This window comes from Cavia porcellus, unplaced genomic scaffold (assembly GCF_034190915.1).
Source record: "Cavia porcellus strain 051 isolate PalLab524CR breed Dunkin Hartley unplaced genomic scaffold, mCavPor4.1 scaffold_4, whole genome shotgun sequence".
Lineage (NCBI taxonomy): Eukaryota > Metazoa > Chordata > Mammalia > Rodentia > Caviidae > Cavia > Cavia porcellus.
In genome coordinates, this window is record NW_026947487.1 from 61,615,241 (window position 1) to 61,632,988 (window position 17,748).

The window sequence follows — 17,748 nt, forward strand, 5'->3', positions numbered from 1 at the left end:
TGCTGTTGCTGCCGCTGCAGCAGATCAGATTCCCTGTGATAAATACGCTGCCTGGCTTTTAATGGGATTTTTGTATTGTGGGGAGTTGGCTTGTTCTGATAATAAAAGAACCTAAAAATTGTGCATCCCTTAATTGGTAAGAAGAGAGATGTTTTGATGGGCCACAAATGGAAACATTGATTTTTACTGCCTCCACGGCATGTCATGCACTGTTCCCCGCCACAGAAGGCAGCAGCTGGCTCTCCGATGAGCTGATTTGTGCTCCCAGGTTCTTGATGTCGGGTGCTTGGAAGCGTGTGTTCTGTGCGGACGGGAGAAATAGAGCCCTTAATAATATTATGTGTTCCTAAATTGAAATATTTATAAGACTGTGGTTTCCACCTCAAATCGAATGCATTCTTAGCTTCGTGTTTCTCTTTTTTGCTCTGGCATTGGGCCCTAAGGGATTTAAGGGTTGTGAGTTAAGCCTTTTTTTTGTAACTGTGATTTTACGTGTGCACTGATATACACACACACACACACACATGCACATCTGTGCATGAACTTTTGCACAGGCATATGAATTTGCATAAATATATTTACATATAATGGAGATCTCTTTGTTTGATATCTGTCAGCGTTGCTAGTTTTTGGACTGGGAGCTGGACAAGTGCATGCAGGACAAGTGCATGTGGGAAGAGACAACATACAATATGTGTTTTGATTTCCAGTCCAAGCGTCCTTGTATTTTAACGGACAAGTTTAATCCACTGACATTTATGAGGATTACTGGTACATTCTGTATATTAGATTTACCATGCTTTTTTGCAGTTTGACTTACAAATTCTTGATGTGTCCTATTAATCTTTTAAGACTGAGGCTGTGCTTCATTTCCCACAGATGTGTGGGGAAGCAAGTTAGACAAGGAATCAGGATGCTGAGTTGAGCATCTGGAGGGTGCCGGTTGTTGTTGTGCTGTGGGCTGTTCACTGGTAGCTTACCTGTGAATTAGGAATCTTAAAGCTGTCCCTCTCTGCAGGTGGCTGGACCACATGATCTCTTGAGGTCCCTTTTACTCTATGCTGTATGACACTATGCAATGGGGCTACATGTATATCATTGTGGTTTGGAAAAAAGCACAGTACTACACAAATGCAAGGCGTCATTCTGATCATTAAATCACTTGTATCTATGGTTAATCACTCATCTGCACAGTGTCAAGCACAGAGTAGGCATTTTATTTTTTAAAAAATTGGCCCAATCATTCCAAGGCCAGTTATCACTCTAGGCAGCAACCAGATCACAGGTGATCACAAGATTAGACACATTTAAAGTTGTGATTTGACAACATAGGGTCTTTCAAACACATGCATTTACTTTTGTCCAGAATCAGGGCATCTTTTTTTGTAAAGAATTGAGCCAACATTATCACCTTGGGAGGCTTGTTGTGTTGAAGGTGAAAGAGGCTGAGAGGTCTTCCAGTTCTAAACTGCAAAGCTTTGGGGAAAACTACAAGCTTTGAGGTGTGTTAGATGTAGCTGATGGGGGCCTTAGAGGGATGTGTCACAAAATTGGGTTTTTAGGAGAAAAATACTAAGGCGTTTTCACCTCGCTAAGGTTCATGACCCCCGGCAGCCCTGCACATAGGAAAGATGACAGGAAACTCCTCTGGAAGATTTGTGCCACAAATTAAAAAAACCTAGTTGAGAATTATGGCACCACATGCTACAAAAACCCCCATATATTAATGTACTGAGAGGTGTCAAGAATAATGGACCCGGGAGGTAGAGTAATTAAATGTATCTTAATAAATGCCGGGTGATTCTTTTAAAACCCTTTCCCAAGACCCCCTCAGCTGACACGGACTCTATTCTTCCTGTTGGCAGGAGGCCTAGAAGGAGAGCCGGAGTGCGATCGGAAAACCAGCCGTGCACTGGAAGACAGGAACAGCGTGACAAGTCAAGAGGAGAGAAATGAGGACGATGAAGACGTGGAGGATGAGTCAATTTACACCTGCGATCACTGTCAGCAGGACTTCGAGTCTCTGGCAGACCTGACGGACCACCGGGCCCACCGCTGTCCTGGAGGTAATGCTAAATAGCACCGGGATTCTGACAGGTGGTTACACGGATAATTGGACATAGCAACAGCTTGAAGCCTCAAGTGAGATTAAAGAATTAATAATGTAATTTTACAGTTAATGTCATTTTATTGTGGTGTCTTGGGTACCCTGCATCCGCCTTTAAATAAAATTAAAAATAAAAGCAACAGCTTTCTGGCAGGCAGGAATTAGGTGGAGACACCCTATCCTCGCCTGACTGTGCTGTGTAGTACATGGCCCATAAATAGTTAGGTCTGCATCCCAGATTTTGGGATTTCCTTGCAATTAAGAGTTTGTTAGTGCAAAGTTAAGCAGCTTAAGTATGGCAAGCTGTATGAAGAAATGATTTTGGCAGCAGGGCTTGTGATGGGACAATGAGGCTTTCCAAGGCCAAGGACAGCCTGTGTAGAAGGAGACCCAGCTGTGCTCTGAACTTGACTTCCTACTTCTGAGTGGGAAAAAAAGGGCTAGACCTGTTATAGCCCTGTCCTCTGTGTTCACTGTACCTGGGAAAAGGTTTGCAAGACTATGGTTTTATGGAACCACCTAAGACTTCATGTGTCATGTGTGTGTGTGTGTCAGAGTTGGTGGGGAACTAAAGGACGTATGTGTCCCTTAGGGTATGGCAGTCATGCTTCAGGGACCCACACATGTCTGGACTCTGAGAGCTGCAGAGAGAGGAACTCATAGCCTCTGTGTACCTTACACAACCATCCTGAGATATCTTCTTCCATTGTGGGTGTTGATGAAACCCTTTGGATACTGGTTTTGTGGGAGATGACCTACAGTCCTGGGCCAGTATTCTAAAGGGGACCTGTCACCTGACTGGGGGGGAACTTGCTGGTGAGGGGTAAATTAATACTCAAAGTTCTTGCTTCCTCCATTTATCATGTCACCTTGAAAATCTGAAGCCAAGGTTTGTGGAACTGCTACGACTTGCCCTCTAGTGACACTAGTGGCTGCATGTCCTTATCTAGACCAAGTTGCTATATTCCATGGACCCAAGAGGGCTGTCTCTTTCAGTTTTGAACCCTTTGGTTCTCAGTAATCCAAACCCCACTCACACGAAGCTTGTGATATTTCAGTGTTAGGTGAAGGCAATGGTTAATTTAGAATCCTACAATTTAATATGGAAAGAACCTCCTACGGGTTTGCTTTTCCAGTTCCATCATTTCTTATAAGGTAAATACTGAGGCATCAAGAGAGAACTGTGACTTCTCTACTAAGGTTGTATAGCTTTTTGGTGGCTGAGGTAAGACTTTTCAGGATCCTGGGCTGTTGACTCTCCTCCTGCTTGAAAAAATAATAGTCACAGAGTATTTCTTGATTTAGCCAAACACTGAAGTGGGATCTTAACCAAAAGAGAATAAAATATAATCAACTAGCTGGATGTGGTGGCATATGTCTGTAATCCCAGCTAAGGGACAGTGAAGGCAAAAAGGATCACAAGTTTGAGGCCAGCTTAGCAAGATGCTGCCTCTAGATTAAAAAAAAAAAAAAAAAAAAAAAGACAAAGAAAAAGGAGTTGGGAGAATAGTTCATGGTAAAGTACCCTTAGGTTCAATCCTCATGGCTAGAAAAAAAAATCATCTAATTTGACCTTCTAACTAAATGTGATTCTCTTTATTTTCTAAATGTAAGAGCAGTGAGGCCAGAGACAGGGCCTGGCTTCCGCTGAGCAGTGCTGTCTTGAGTGTCAGTCTATATCCCTAAAGAAGTGCTTCATGGTCAGGTTGATTCTCAGGCCTCTGAGCCACACCTTTGAGAGAAGTAGAGTTTCTGGGTGGAGAAGGAAACCAGGAGACTGTGGGGCTGTATGCAGGGGTCAGTGCCCAAAATAAAAAGCCGTGGCTCATTGTGGCTGGGCTTCATTTTCCAGTGGCAGACTCTTCTCTCTGTAGCTTTTTACTCTGGCTGGAATCTGTGAGAGCTTCCAGCTACCCTTACAGGTGCCAGTGGTATCCACAAATATCCTGTCTACTTCTAATAGGACCCCACTAACGACCTCCATGGGGATGTGGGAGCCAGGAATATCCCCAGACCCTGGAGCATTGGAAGGGAGTCAGAAATTCCTAGAAAGAGTATGAGACGCAGCCTTGCCTAATAGCATCCCCGAGAAATTCATTACCGCCCAGTAAAGGTGTGACCCACTCTAAGAGAGTTTCCCCAACATGAACGAGGCATGTGAGGAGCTATTTCCCTTAGGATTTAGGTTCTCAGGATTACCCAGTGACACGGCAGAGCGCTGGGAATTGTGTGCACTCTGCCCTGAATAGCTCACCACCTAGGACACCTCCCGACCCTGTGCCCTGGTTTTCTAGCTGCCTTTCCAGCAGTGTCTGTTGGAGCTGTTGTGGAGAAGGAAGGTGAATTCAGATGAGAGCAGAGCCTGTCAACCTGGGTTGCCATGATGCCCCATCTACTCTTGAATTATTCACCTTAAAAATTCTATCTTACACAATGAGTTTTAGTGTAAGATGTTGCTTGAAAATGGGCTTTTGCTTTTATGTCAGAACTAATACAAAAATGCAGTAGAGGATGCTTGGGGATATAATTCAGTGGTATAGTGCTTATTTAGCAGGCATAAAGCCCTCAGTTCGATTTCCTAGTACAAAAAGGAAAATTCAGTAGTGCCTTGTTTCGGACAGGCTCATGGGTCTATTGGACTTTCACTGTCTTAGTCACTTTCCTTGTTGCTGGGACAAAGTACCCAGTGGCTTTAAGGGAACAGCGGTTTATTTTGGCTCCCAGCCTGCCTCCATGGTGGGCTGGCTTCCAGACCTGAGGACATGGCTGAGGGTTGTGATGGAGGAGAGCTGCTCACGACCTGGTGGTCTGGATGCAGAGCTGGAAAGGGAGATGAACTTTCATGTCCATAGTAACCTACCTCTTAACAAGTCAGCAGTGATGCCTAGGTAATCCAGTCACCTTCCAAACACAAGAGGCTTTGGGAGGCATTTTAATGAATTTATTTTTTAATTAATTAAGTTTATTAGTACACTACATAATGATCACATGCGTCATAGAGTGTTTTCCCCTGCAGGTGGTATGTTTTGATTCTTTTTTCCCCATTCCTGGGGGCCATTTTAGAGCTAAACCATAACACCCACTGTTGGGCACTCAGAGTCCCCAAACCTGCCACCTGCTGGATGCCGTACAAGAGGTGAAGCAAGGGGATGTGGTGGCTCTTGTGGAGGGTCCTTTCTGGAGGAAAGATGAATGCTCTGGAGCTCCAGAAAACTATTCCAGGTAAGGCTGAAGCCTGGATGCTGGGCAGCCATGGAACCCAGTAAGAGTCTCTGTGAACAAATGAGTCTTACATTGAGGGAGGATCTGGCTATAAACCAAAATGCTTTTTTCTATTCTCTCACACAACAACTGCCACAAAATAGTTCTGTGAATAAATGTGTGGGGATCTCTCCCCATTGGCAGCCAGTCAGTTCTGCAGCCACCACACAGTGCCCTCGAGTTCTTCTAAGCTCTGACACTGTCATCTGTAGGTAGCCCCAGCCCCCTTCACCCAGGTTGAGGGCTCAGTCCCCAAAACTCTCCTTCTTCCTCCCTTCGGATGTGAGTTGCAAGCTCCAGGTTGTGACCTGTGGACCTGAGGGTCAGGCTGTACATTGGGGTTCTCATGCTCCCTCCTCTCCTTCGACCAATTTGCTAGAGTGGCCCACAGAACTTAGGGGAGGACTAAAGAGACACGCACAGTGTGTCATGAAGAAGGGTGGGCACTTCCAGGCCCTTTCCTGGCCCTGTCTCTAGGAACCACATGTTCAGCTGTGGAAAGCTCTCCCAACCCTGTCCTTTGAGTTTTTATGGAGGCTTTTTTGTGTCGGAATGCTTGGTTTGATTATCAGCCATTGAGGATCAATGTGACCTTCAGCTCATGGAGTCTGGGGATCAAATATATATATATATGCCTACCACCTGAGTGGGGTCTTTTGTGCTGCTGAGAATGTGGGCCTGGGGGCAGCCCCACCTGTCTTTCCTGTTCCTTACCCTCTCAGTTGTGTTCTTGGGTGTGGATAACACTTGTCTCCCACAGAGGCTGCTGCTAGTGAGTGACAGGAGGCTGTGCGGTGGCCTGTGTTTATGGAGCTAGCCTTAGATGTAGTTCATTTAAAACCGTGTTTGCCAAGTGACCTCTTGAATCTTTTTCCATCTTTGTCAGTTGGAGATGAGGGTGGGGAGGGGTTGCAAGGCTTGGAGATTTTCCATGGTGGATGATGCTTACAACAGAATGGGGATCCTCTTGTCTCAAAGAGGGTGATAGGATTCCTAAGGAGTGGCCTGCACTGAGGTATGGAGAACCCTTGTTTCCAGATGGAGTATAAGGTGGTGCCCTTTTTGCTGTTCGTAGGCAGAAGCAGCAGCATGGCCCATAAGTTACTGACTGCAAGGCAACTCCATCAAGTTCTCTCCCTACCCTCAAACCAACTTACCTACAACATTAATATAGTCCTCTCTGTTCATTTGTATGTCCACAACAATTTGATTTTCCTGATTTCTCTCTGGCCCCCTGCCCATTAGCTAACAAATGTTTACATGTTTGGCATGGTGCACACACACACACCATTTCTCATGCTGCATCGGTCACTGTGAATTTTCTGAATGTGGTCTGCATTTTCCTGCTTTTGGAGAGATCATGCAGCAGTGCTCAAGGTGGGAAAGCTGGGTGGTTGCAACTCTTTATGCCCTATAAACATGTTAAGTTCTGATTACGAGGCCAGCAGGTGCAGGTTTTACACAGAGTAGAGAAGGCTGACTTTCTGAGCATGCTGAGTTTTCCGTGTCTAATGGAGACAGCGTTTGTGGCACCAAGGCAGGAAATGGATTGGTGGGCATCTGAATTGCTGAGGACAGAAATCCTGTTTAGTTCAGTGTTCATTGCCTCAAATAATATAGTGACACAGAGTGAGCTGATGTTTGCCTTGACATGATTTGTGAATTGTTGGCCATACAACTTTAGGTTCTATAAATTTTTGGGGGGGTACTCATCGTTTTCCGGGAGGCAGAAGAACTTCAATGACTTTAGAAGATTTTCTGGCAACTGCCTTGGGGCAGCTGAGAAGTAGATTTGATTTACCCTTGGGCAGAGGCCAGTATTTCGTGTGTTCATTGAAGCTGATTGTCTGTGGGCCTTTAGTCTGGATACGGGCATAATATTTTGTCACGTTCTGGCACCGGTGCCACCTTTTAAGGAGACTGGCCATGGCTTTGGCCTAAATTAATGAGGCTGACTGCCTGAGGATGTTGGGAGCTCTCTCCTTGCTATTGGAACATTTTAGACCTGACTTTCCCAACAACCGTGCTGATGATGGCCTCAGGGGGTTGGCAATAGAGGTCTGTGGCAGGCCTGTCACTGGCAGTGCCACTCTAGGCCCGGGTGAGTACCTGATGGCTTTTGGAGATCTTTGACCTCAGCTCTAGGCAGCTGGCAGGTTTGTCTTCATTACAAGGAAGACAGGCAGATGCAGTCTGTAGAAAGATCCATGGATCTAATGCTGCACTCCAGGCTCTTGCTGCATGCAATAGAAATTGCCTTCAGGATCAGCTTGGAGCTGAGCATTGTCTTCTCACTATAGTCACCATTCGCTGACCTCTGAGCTGGGTCAGTGTCTTCAGTGAAGCATCTCTGAAGCAGACAAGGTTCCCACTGCCTCAGGGGACTGGCTGTCTGGTGTGGGGGACACATGGGTAAGCAGGTACTTTCTCTTCCTGCTGCCATGGGGGCTGTGGTCCTGACACTCTCTGTGTATGTAGCACTAACTGCATGCCAGGCACTGTGTTCCTCTGCCTGAATTGGGCCCCTGCACCCCTCGATCACTGCCCTCTCTGTTGCCCCAACCCCATACAGTCCTTGGCCTATGTCAGCTACCGTAGTGGTTTTTATGGTATTTGTCATTCATCTCTGTCACTACTCCTGGGCTTCATGAGGACAAGATCTGTCTGTTTTGTTCCCTGTTGTGTTCTAGCCCAGTGCTTGACATACAGTGATGCTTTAACACCTGATTGAGAAGTGAATGTGTGATCTCACGTGATCTTCACAACAGTCTCAGCAAGGAGACACTGGTTTTTTTTCCCTCCAATTCTGGGGATTTGAACCAGGAACCTGTGTATGCTAAGCAAGTGTTCTACCACTGAGCTACACCTCCCAGTCCTTAAAAAATTATTTTGAGATAGTCTCACTAAGTTGTCCAGGCTGGGTTCAAACTTGTGATCCTTCTGCCTCTGCCTCCCAAACTGCAGAGATTGTAGGTGGGTACTACTATGCTAGTTTTGTTTTGGAAATGGGGTCTTGCTATGTAGTTTTGTCCAACCTTGAATTTACTATATAGCCCAGGCTGGCTTCAAATTTACAGCAATCTCCCTGCCTCAGCCTCACTTGCCTGGCTTAGGGTGGCACTGTTTTTTGCTGTTTTTCCCCATTTTACACATGAAGCAACTGGAGGCTCAGAGAGTTAGAGGATCTTGTGCAAAGTTATAGAGGTTCTAAGTCAAGGCAAGACATGGGGTCTGACTAAGTCACCCCAGAAACTCAGGTTGAGGACCACAAACAATTGCAAAATAAACTCCATATACAGTTTTTTAGAAAGCTCAACTTCAAAAAAAAAAAAAAAGGATGGAGGATTTGTTCAAATAGCAATAGCAGAAAATGTGTTCCACATGGGTTAATTTTGCTACTCCTTCTTGCTGCCCTTCCTGAGGGTCAGGGCTGAGGCGTGTTCCCCAGTCCCTCTGAAAGGCAGACCTTCCTTTTCTGGCCAAGGTGAGATGCTGCTGCGTAAAAAGCCAAGTAGAAAGTTAATTACACCCTGGTTTGTTCAGCTGCGGCCAGGGTGACCCGTGGGCCTCAATTACAGGGCAGGGGCTGTGGTGTGAAGGCTGCACCTCTGCCAGCCTTTCTCCTGTGTATCGGCTGGCCAGAGTTTTCCTTTGTGTGCAGGCTCAGGCTCCTCTGTTGCTCCAAACGTGGTTGTAGGGCCCTGCCTTATTGTCTTGGGTGCTTCTTGGGCTTGCCAAGTGGAACAGGGCTTCCAAATTTACAGATACAGAGCACAAGTGTCTTCTGCCTAAGGGGAGGGTCTTTGGCATCTGCTGACACTGCAGTGCAAAAGACCCAGGGAGTTGAGGACAATTAATACCCCACATGAGAGCTTTCCTGCGTACAGATAGCATCCAGTTAGAAAATAATGGCTCCCAGTGATATTAGCCAAAAAATATATGGAAATCAGAGAACAAACTTGATGAGAAATGATCATATATGTGGATAGAATGGACCAATCAACCAAGTTAGGTACTAGAGGACACACAGAAAATAAATAAAAGCGTAGAGCTTATGCCTGGGTGGAAAGGTTTGGTATCATAAATAGGCCAGTTTTCCTTAAGTTAACCAATATTAATTTTTGTGGAAGTAACAGCAGGATTATATTAAGAAATGGATAAGCTGTCTGAAGTTCATAAGAAAATGTCAGAATGGGGGGATAGGAAGAAATAGTATGAAAAAGGGGGTAGGACTATAATTGTATTAGTATGTTCTGGAGCCAGCAGATTCTAAGTGATATGGGACAGACCAGGGGAATGGAAAAGAGTCTAGAAAGGGGACCCAGATACAGCTGGGAGTTTAGTGTATGAGACAGTGTCTTCATATATCAGGGGAGGACAGATGGATTGCGATTAGAAAGAAGTTGGATCCCTCTCTCTATCCTAATGCTAAAACAAATCCCAATAGACCAGAAGTCTAAACAGAAAGAGAAAATATAAAAATACTAAAAGAAAACATAGAGTTTTAAAAAATTTCATAGGATCACAGTGCAGAAGGCTTCTCTAAATATAACCCCAACCCCTGAAGCCATAAAACACAAGACTGAAATATTCAAATAAATAAAAATAAAAAATTTTGCATTGCAAAACCCATAATAAATCAAGATAAAGACACGTATCACAGTCAAAAGACACTTTCCTTCATGTGTAAGGAGCTTCTATGAACACTAAGAAAATAACCAATAAATCAGCAGAAAAATGGGGCAAGGGCTGGGCTGAGGCTCAGCCAAGTCTGCCCAGGATGCTTGCCCGGCCCAAGGCCAGTGCCTCTCTGATTGGCTGCTACCACACTGCTGGTTAGATATTTTGAATATCTCCCATGTGCAAAGGACAGAAATGGAACCAGAAAAAGAAATACTAGTGGGATCTTAAACATTTAAAAAGATTCAGAGCTCCATTTATAATAAGAAAACTGTAAATTTAAACCACAGGGAAATAATCATTTTTAACTTACCAGATTGGCAAGGATCAAAACGTTTGCCAACTCACTGCACTGGTGAGGATATGCTTCTCAGTATCAAAGCTTAGGGTCTTATTCTCCTTTCTACTCCCAGGAGAGCCTTGGCCTGTGGCTAGAATACACAGCAGCTGCCCACTAACCCTGTGTTGATCTTGTTCCCAAGGAAAAACTGCCTCCTTCAAGGTGACTGTAAGGCAGGAAGTGGAAATGCCTTGGACAGTGTACTTCTGGGGAAGGGAGTGAGGTGGAAAAGATAAAAGTTTGGTGTGTTTTGCCCAGACTTTGAATTTTCCATTAATGTGTGATGAAGATAAAATAGAAGAAATGAGTCATTCATTCAACAAGTAAACACTTAATGTATACTATGATCAGGGACCTTTAGAGCTCTTGGGCATAGACTGTGATAAAAAGTAACTTGGTGGAGAGGGTGAGCACTTTTGTGACTTGTGACATGCAGTGGTCTTTAAACATCCTCTCTTTTAGTGCCTTTAAAAGATGTTTCAAGCCACAGAGGTCTTTTACCACAAGTCTCCAGGAAGGTGCTGACTGTGGGTGTCAACCTGCTAGCAGACTGCCATTTAGAAGGGAAGCATATAGGTAGTGGTGTGACTGGCCAACCTGGATGTGCCTGACTGCTGGCAGTGTGGAGACTTTCTGTAAACCACCTGCCCTATGCCTCTGAATTCCCCAGAGCAGGTATCTGGGAGGACAGCAAGTGGTGGTCGTGGATTGCAGGTCTGAGCTGGGCTTAGGTAGCCATGCTCTGGCTTTCTGGGGGTTAATGCAGGTGTGGTTGGGCTCCTCCTTCTCCTCCTCCTCCTCCTCCTCCTCCTCCTCCTCCTCCTCCTCCTCCTCCTCCTCCTCCTTCTCCTCCTCCTATGGCTGACATTTTATTCATCTCCTGTGAATCCTACAAGTCTACAGATCATCCTCCTCTTGACTTGATTACATGGAGCAAACACTGCTGTTGCGTTATTGGGTCTGCACATCTCTTCAATATTGGATAACAAATCTAGCAATATAGGAGACAAGGTCATCATGGGAGGAATCCGTATTTCCTTTCTTTTCTATGGGAAAATATGTTTCTATGTGTATGTAGGTCTTGAGATTTCTGAGGACTCTCCAAAGTGGAGAGAGGAAGCTCCATCTTGATGATTTTCTGGATCATTGATTTTTCTGGGTTCTTTTGGGGTCAAGGGTGGGCCAGATTGAACTGCAGGTGCAGTGCTTAGCATCCTGTGAATTTCCGCTGCAAATGCCCACCTGGCTGTTTTCTAGTGGACAGGTGCTAGAGATGGCTCTGGGGAATGGTGGGCTGGATTGCTTCTCCTAGGTAGGTGCTGGTCTCTGTTACCCTTCCTAGAAGCTAGAACTTCTGTGGGCTTCCTGTTGCTGGGTCCAGGAAGTATACCAACTAGGACCTCGAAGCTGGTTGCATGTGTATTGCGTCTAGACAGCCTATATTTAGCCTGCTGCCATCAAATTCACTTTGGAGGTTTCCAGAAGGCAAATAGTGATACCATACCTACTTGTGTCTAGGGTTGTATATGTGTGTGCATGTACACATGTATTCACTGTCCTGTTTTAGTTGATGGGGAATGCATAGCTTAGCTGCAGGATGAAATTGTAATGACCCGTTTGGTTGCTGGCACATAGTAGGTCAGCAGTTACTGTGCTAGCTGCATTGAAACTTGACTCAAATTGATAAGCAGAATAAAGGAGACTCACTGGCTGAAGTTGCTGAGAAGTACAAGTATAAGGCTGGCTTCAAGCCTGGCTGTCAAGGATATCCAAGGACACTGGGCCATTGCCACACAAGCAGTGACAGAGACCTCCCCATTATCCCTTGGTACCCTCCCAACTCTGGTGACAGAAGGAGCAGTTTTTTAATGATGGCCAGGGGAGAAGTCTTGAGATTGGAGCTTAGTGGAACAGTCAGGACCAGCACTAAACCCCGACCATCACTGTAGCCAGGGGGAGATTAGCAAGGCTCAAGGTTGGGACCTTCAAGGCAGCTCCACCAGACCCCTGAGTGCATGAGCTGGGGAGATGGTAGCCAGGAAACACAGATGTCTTTGGGGGCAGGAGTCCCAAGCAGCCAAATACAAAACAGTGAGAACTTGACTCCAATGCTGGGTTGTCAGGTTATCCGTTATCAAGTCCATTCCCTTTGCTCTCCAGAGTGTGTAGGCAGCTAAGTTTAGAGTTTTCAGAGGGTAGTGTCCTTTCCAAGCTGGCTCTCTACCTTTTTGGGGTTGCAGAACTGTTCTTTCAAGCATAACCAGTGTCCTATCTGGACCGAGCTCTTCAGGGAGATAGGACTTGTCCAAGGTCACACTCCCACATTGGTGATTTAGCCAACACCGCCTGAGCATCTGATAAACCCCAGGAAGCACTGCAGCTCCCAGGACAGGGCACTGGTGCCCCTCCTGTCTGGCTCAGTGCTGGCGGGGTGCTTATGTCAAGCTCACCATCATTGAGGTCTCCAGACCCACAGACTTCTCATCATTCATACTGGACTTTTGCTTTGTTTGCTTCTTGTGGAGCAATGACTCTCAAATTGTACAAATTTTGTTCATGGGATACCTTGAGTCTCCCACAGAGGCAATGCTCTGATCTCCTTCACCTCTTGTGTCCTGGCTCTTTGAGAGAGAGTTCTGTTTGGCATGAGGAAGTATTAAGCACTGTGACCTCCATCAACAGCTGGGCTTCTGAGGCATCGTGTCCAAGCCTCTGCCAGGTTGGAAAGTGTTAGTCCGGTCCTGGGGCCCGAGTGGCCTACGTGTCTATATAGTGAGAGAAGTGGCTTTGAATTAGTCTGCTAGACATTATCTCTCTAACTCATTCCTGGCAAATCTGGAGTTAGCAAGAGACCACATCATCCACCATTGGCTAGATGGGAAGGAGGATTGCAGCCGTACATGGCAGAATCACTGTCACAGTTTTCTCCCTGTTTTGTAGTAATATATATATATATATATATATATATATATATATAACCTCGGTGTCACCGAGCAGCCCAGAGCCAGTACATAGAGCTTTTGTTGAGTGACAGCTCCTTCATCCTCATCAAACTGACTGTTTCCCTCATCTAGCACTCTGTGTCCTGTCTCTCCTGTGTCTCGCCTATGAGTAGGGGGGTGAATGAAGGCCATAGGCAGACCTCATTGCATTTCTCCTGGAATGAAGATCTGAAAATCACATTCCCAGAGTTATCCGCCTTGGTTTCTACCAAGTTGAGGTTTGAAGAAACTTTGGGATGTTGTAAGCGAAGGTAGGAATAGCCTTCAGATAGACATGATCTGGTTTGGGGGTAAAAAGAACCAAATAGCGGGGAGTCATTCTGTGAGAGACCTGTGTTAACGTTTGCTACAGTCTGAATGTTTGTGTCTCTCCACCCTGGAGAATCACGTTGAAATCTAATGGCTAGTGTGATCATATGAAGAGGTGGTTCTTTTTATAGTTGATTAGGTCATGAGGGCTCTGTAATAATGGGACTGACATCCATCTGAAAGTAGTCCAGCGAGTTCCAGCCCCTTTCACTTGCCCCTCCCATTCATGAGAAGAAGGTGCTCTCTGTGAGAACTGAGTCCTTGACAGACAGCAAATCTGCCTGTGCCTGGACCTTGGACTTCCTACTCTCTGGAACTCTAAGAAATATGTCTGCTGCTTATAAATCATGTAATTTCTGGTAGTTTTTGTTATAGCAGCCCAAATGGACTGAGGCATAGTTGAAAACCATTGATGACCTCCTCTCACACCCCTACTTCCACACAAAGGAATCGGCAAACTTGAAGATTGAGGAATTACATTCCTTAGAAACGCAATATCATGTGTATATCCATTCACAGAGAAAAAAACTTTAAAGCACTCACTGTGTGCTGGGAACAATTCTAGGCTCTGGAAGTATAGTAGGACAACAGTTCCTGTCCCCATGCAGTTTTCATTTTACCTGGCCTCTTGCTCACTTTGGCCAGGAGATTCTTAAACAGAATCTTAGGGCTGGATGGTTCCTTCCTCTGTGATTTAGGTAAATACTGCAGACTGGGCTGAACAGTGTAGAAGCAAAGGACAAGGAATTGATTCTCCGTCCAAGGACCATGCAGACTTCATGAGCAGAGGAAGTGGTACCCCTTTGAGGGCCACAGCTGGAAGGAGCAGTGCAGGGAAAGAGGAGGAGAGGCCTTGAAATCCTTCTAGCAGGTTGGGAAGTTAGGATTCCTTGTGGCCAGTGTCAGAAAATCACAGCCTTAACTTGCTTTCATCAGAGTAAGCAATTCCTCAATTCTATGCCTAGGACTAGCTTCAGGTGCAGCTGAGTCTGCTGGACCCTGTCTTCCTGCATCTGTTGGCTGTGATCAATGTTACATGGGCTTCTGGCTCAGGTCAGGTCACAGGTGTTCCTTAGAAATCAGGGTGCTGCTAGCAGAAGGGAGAATGGATGCTGGCTAGCAGTAGCTCCAAGAAGGAAAACATAGGGTCCTTTAACTCAGGGCAGCAGCAGAGGTTTCAGAGAAGGTGATGTGACCTCAGGAACAGCTGGGAGCATGGCTGGAGGTCAGGCCAGTCCCACCAGTTCTGCTGATCCTGCTCCTGTGATGGTGATGGCATGACCTTGTGGGTGACACCATTCCTGTCACCTCTGGACAAGACTTTAATGGAGGGGGCTGTACAGGGGGAAGCCATGGTCAAACCTGTGTTGCTCGAGCAGTGGGGTTGCAGAGAGGAGACTGCTTAGTCCGATCTTGCAACCTCCAGGGATACAATCAGGACCAAACCTAGGAGCCACAGGTACACCCATTCCAGCCCATTATAAGAAGCACTTCTCGATTGTCAGGGCCTTTGGAAGCCTGACAGATGGTGGCAGAGGTAGGGTGTGGGGGTAGGAGCTGAGTGATTGTTTTCAGATTCCTCTAAACCCTGATGCCCAGTGATTGGCATCCCTAAAAAGACACCCTAATACAGAAAAATAGAGAACATCCTGAAACAAGATGAGAATCCAACCAGATTTATCTCCTGCTGACTGGGGCATGTGGTTCAGGGCGTGCAGCTGCAGGGGTCCAGCCTGAGCCAATTCCATGTTCAGTGGCTCTTTGGCCGCTGCATACAATCCAGTCATGGCCTGGAGGTTGGGCTCAGGACAGGAAAAGAGCACAAAGATGAGAAATTTCAGCACGGCGTTGGTCTAGAGCTCACTCAGCTCTAGAGGGAGTAAAGGCAGTGCCTTTCCACACATCGTGTGTCAGTGCAGGGCAAAAATGTTCGGGGTTGTAAACCACATTCTGTGTGAGACAGCTTCAGTCTGGAACTGGCTGGTTAGCGTTTGGCTGTCTTTGGAACTGACATCACAGCTCTAGGAGGCATTTAGGGAGACTGAGGCTGGCAAGGCAGCTGTACATGTGAGGCACGGCCACTAGCTTGGAGACACCTACAGTGCTCTGCCTGCCATCTTTCTCTCCATGTGGTTAGCTGGGAGTGTTGGTGCTGTTGCGTGACTGGTGATGAGGTTGGGTCCTGTGAGGCTGCTCTGTCTTCTCTACTGAGCTGTCACGGCTGATTTGATTTCCCTGTGGAATGCATGGCTGGGTTGCAGGAGAGTGGACACTGCTTTTGTGCAACCATGTAACAGAGGGTGAGGGCAAGGTGTGGCACAGGGAAGAGGGTGATGGTAAGTTACTGGAAAGACTTTTCTCTGACAGGTCACAGGGCTACTAGCTGACTTTTTTTAACCTCAAGCAACCTCGCTGGTACCATCTCTACCTCCTCTAACAGCTTTAATCCGAGGCTGAAAAAACACCTTGCTGACACATTTTCTTAAAAGTTGTTTAAAGGATACCCCTGTAGTTAGAGTCCCCGCAGAAAGACGCACTCAAACAGGAAGTGAGAACTGAATAGGGAATCCATTTATGGAAGTGGGTAATGAGGAGCCTGCAGAGACTAGGGAACATCTTGAGACCCTAAGGAAATCAGCGCAGGGTGTGGACCAGCACTCAGAGGGCAGAGTCAGAAGCAGGGCTGCCCTGGAAAGGGCACACAGTGGGAGGGGTGCTGCCCAGAAGTACCCTGTTCTGCCTCCTTCCCCCCAGTCTGTCTATACCAGGCACAGTGGAGGGTGACCCTGGAGGGGCCAAAGGCTAACAGTGCATGGTCGCTGCTCTCTTGACTACCTTGGATCCTGCAGCAGAGGGCAAACTCAAGTTAGACTGGAGGAATTTATAGAAGTTCCCCACGTGGATTTGTTGGGAGATGGGGTGGGAGCTGGGAGCTGTCCTGTTTCTCCTGGAGCGTGGAGCTGTGTCAGGGTGCTGTGGACATTTGGCCTTTGCTGGTCCCTTTTCCTGTGACAGGTGAATCGGGTGATTTGGTCTTGCACCGTTAAGGCCCTCAGTCCCAGGAATTGCAATGCACATTTGTCGCATGCAAGGCAAGGCCCCTGGTAGGTGTAGCTGTTCAAATGGAAGCCTGAGCTGCCAAAACTTTGTTATTTGCATACAAGAGATGTGACTAGGTTACCATTTTGATTAATGTCATTTCCTGCTTAACTACTTGAGAAATTGGCATCAGAAGGTACACAGTGGCTGTCACCATCCTGAACAATGTGATTCCGTTTGTGGCTTCATGTGGACAGTGGCAGCAGAGAAGTCAAGGAAAAACTGGAAGCTCAGGGATGTTTCTGTGGAGCCTCTTTGTTCATTATGTATTTCTGTCGCACATGGTTTTCATCCACTGACCAAGCTGCTTCTGGGACCCCCAGAGGATAAGATGAGGGAATCTATGCTCCGAGCACCAAAGCTATTTTTATTTGTGCACAGGGCAAGGTGATGCGGCTGCTGCAGGCTGAGCTTCAGCCATCCCCGACACAAGAATTGGATATTAAGGTGGAATTAGAAGCTTGTGTCCGAGGAGGTCCCCTGTGAGTGATGCATTCAGATGGCATTATGACTTTCCAAACTGCTTTTGCAGAGACCAGTGAGGGTAGATGAGGGAGCTGTTTTGGTACAAATCCAAAACCTCCAAGTAGCCCTGATGGTAGTCTGTGAATAGATTGTGAATTGTTTGTTTCCCCAAATCAAATTCTCTTCTTCTTTTTTTTTTTCCCAATGACCCCACCCTACTGCTGGAGATTCCTAGGAGCTTCTTCTCCTCTACACAAAGCTTTGCTGTATTGCACTGGCTTCTCTGCCCAATCCCCACTTTGAGTTTGCACAGAGCTAAGGCCCTGAGTCCCTGTGTCCTACTGGGTCTCATGTACCAGTCCAGTGTTATCAGATTGCTTCCCCTCTAAGTTCAGGACAGGCAGGATCTTCAGACATCCTTTGCCGAAAAAAATCTAGACATTGTTAAGTATTACATTAATACGTAAATATATTCTATATGCAAA

General features: G+C 46.3%; 1 protein-coding gene across 1 annotated transcript in view; it reads left to right on the top strand.

Moving 5' to 3' along the window:
- Positions 1 to 17,748, top strand: part of Znf423 (zinc finger protein 423) — a 316,073-nt gene that overhangs the window by 97,884 nt on the left and 200,441 nt on the right. Inside the window, exon 3 of the mRNA XM_003477678.5 lies at positions 1,866 to 2,066. Within this exon, the coding sequence (XP_003477726.2) occupies positions 1,866 to 2,066 (201 nt within the window). The remainder of the gene's footprint in view (positions 1 to 1,865; positions 2,067 to 17,748) is intronic.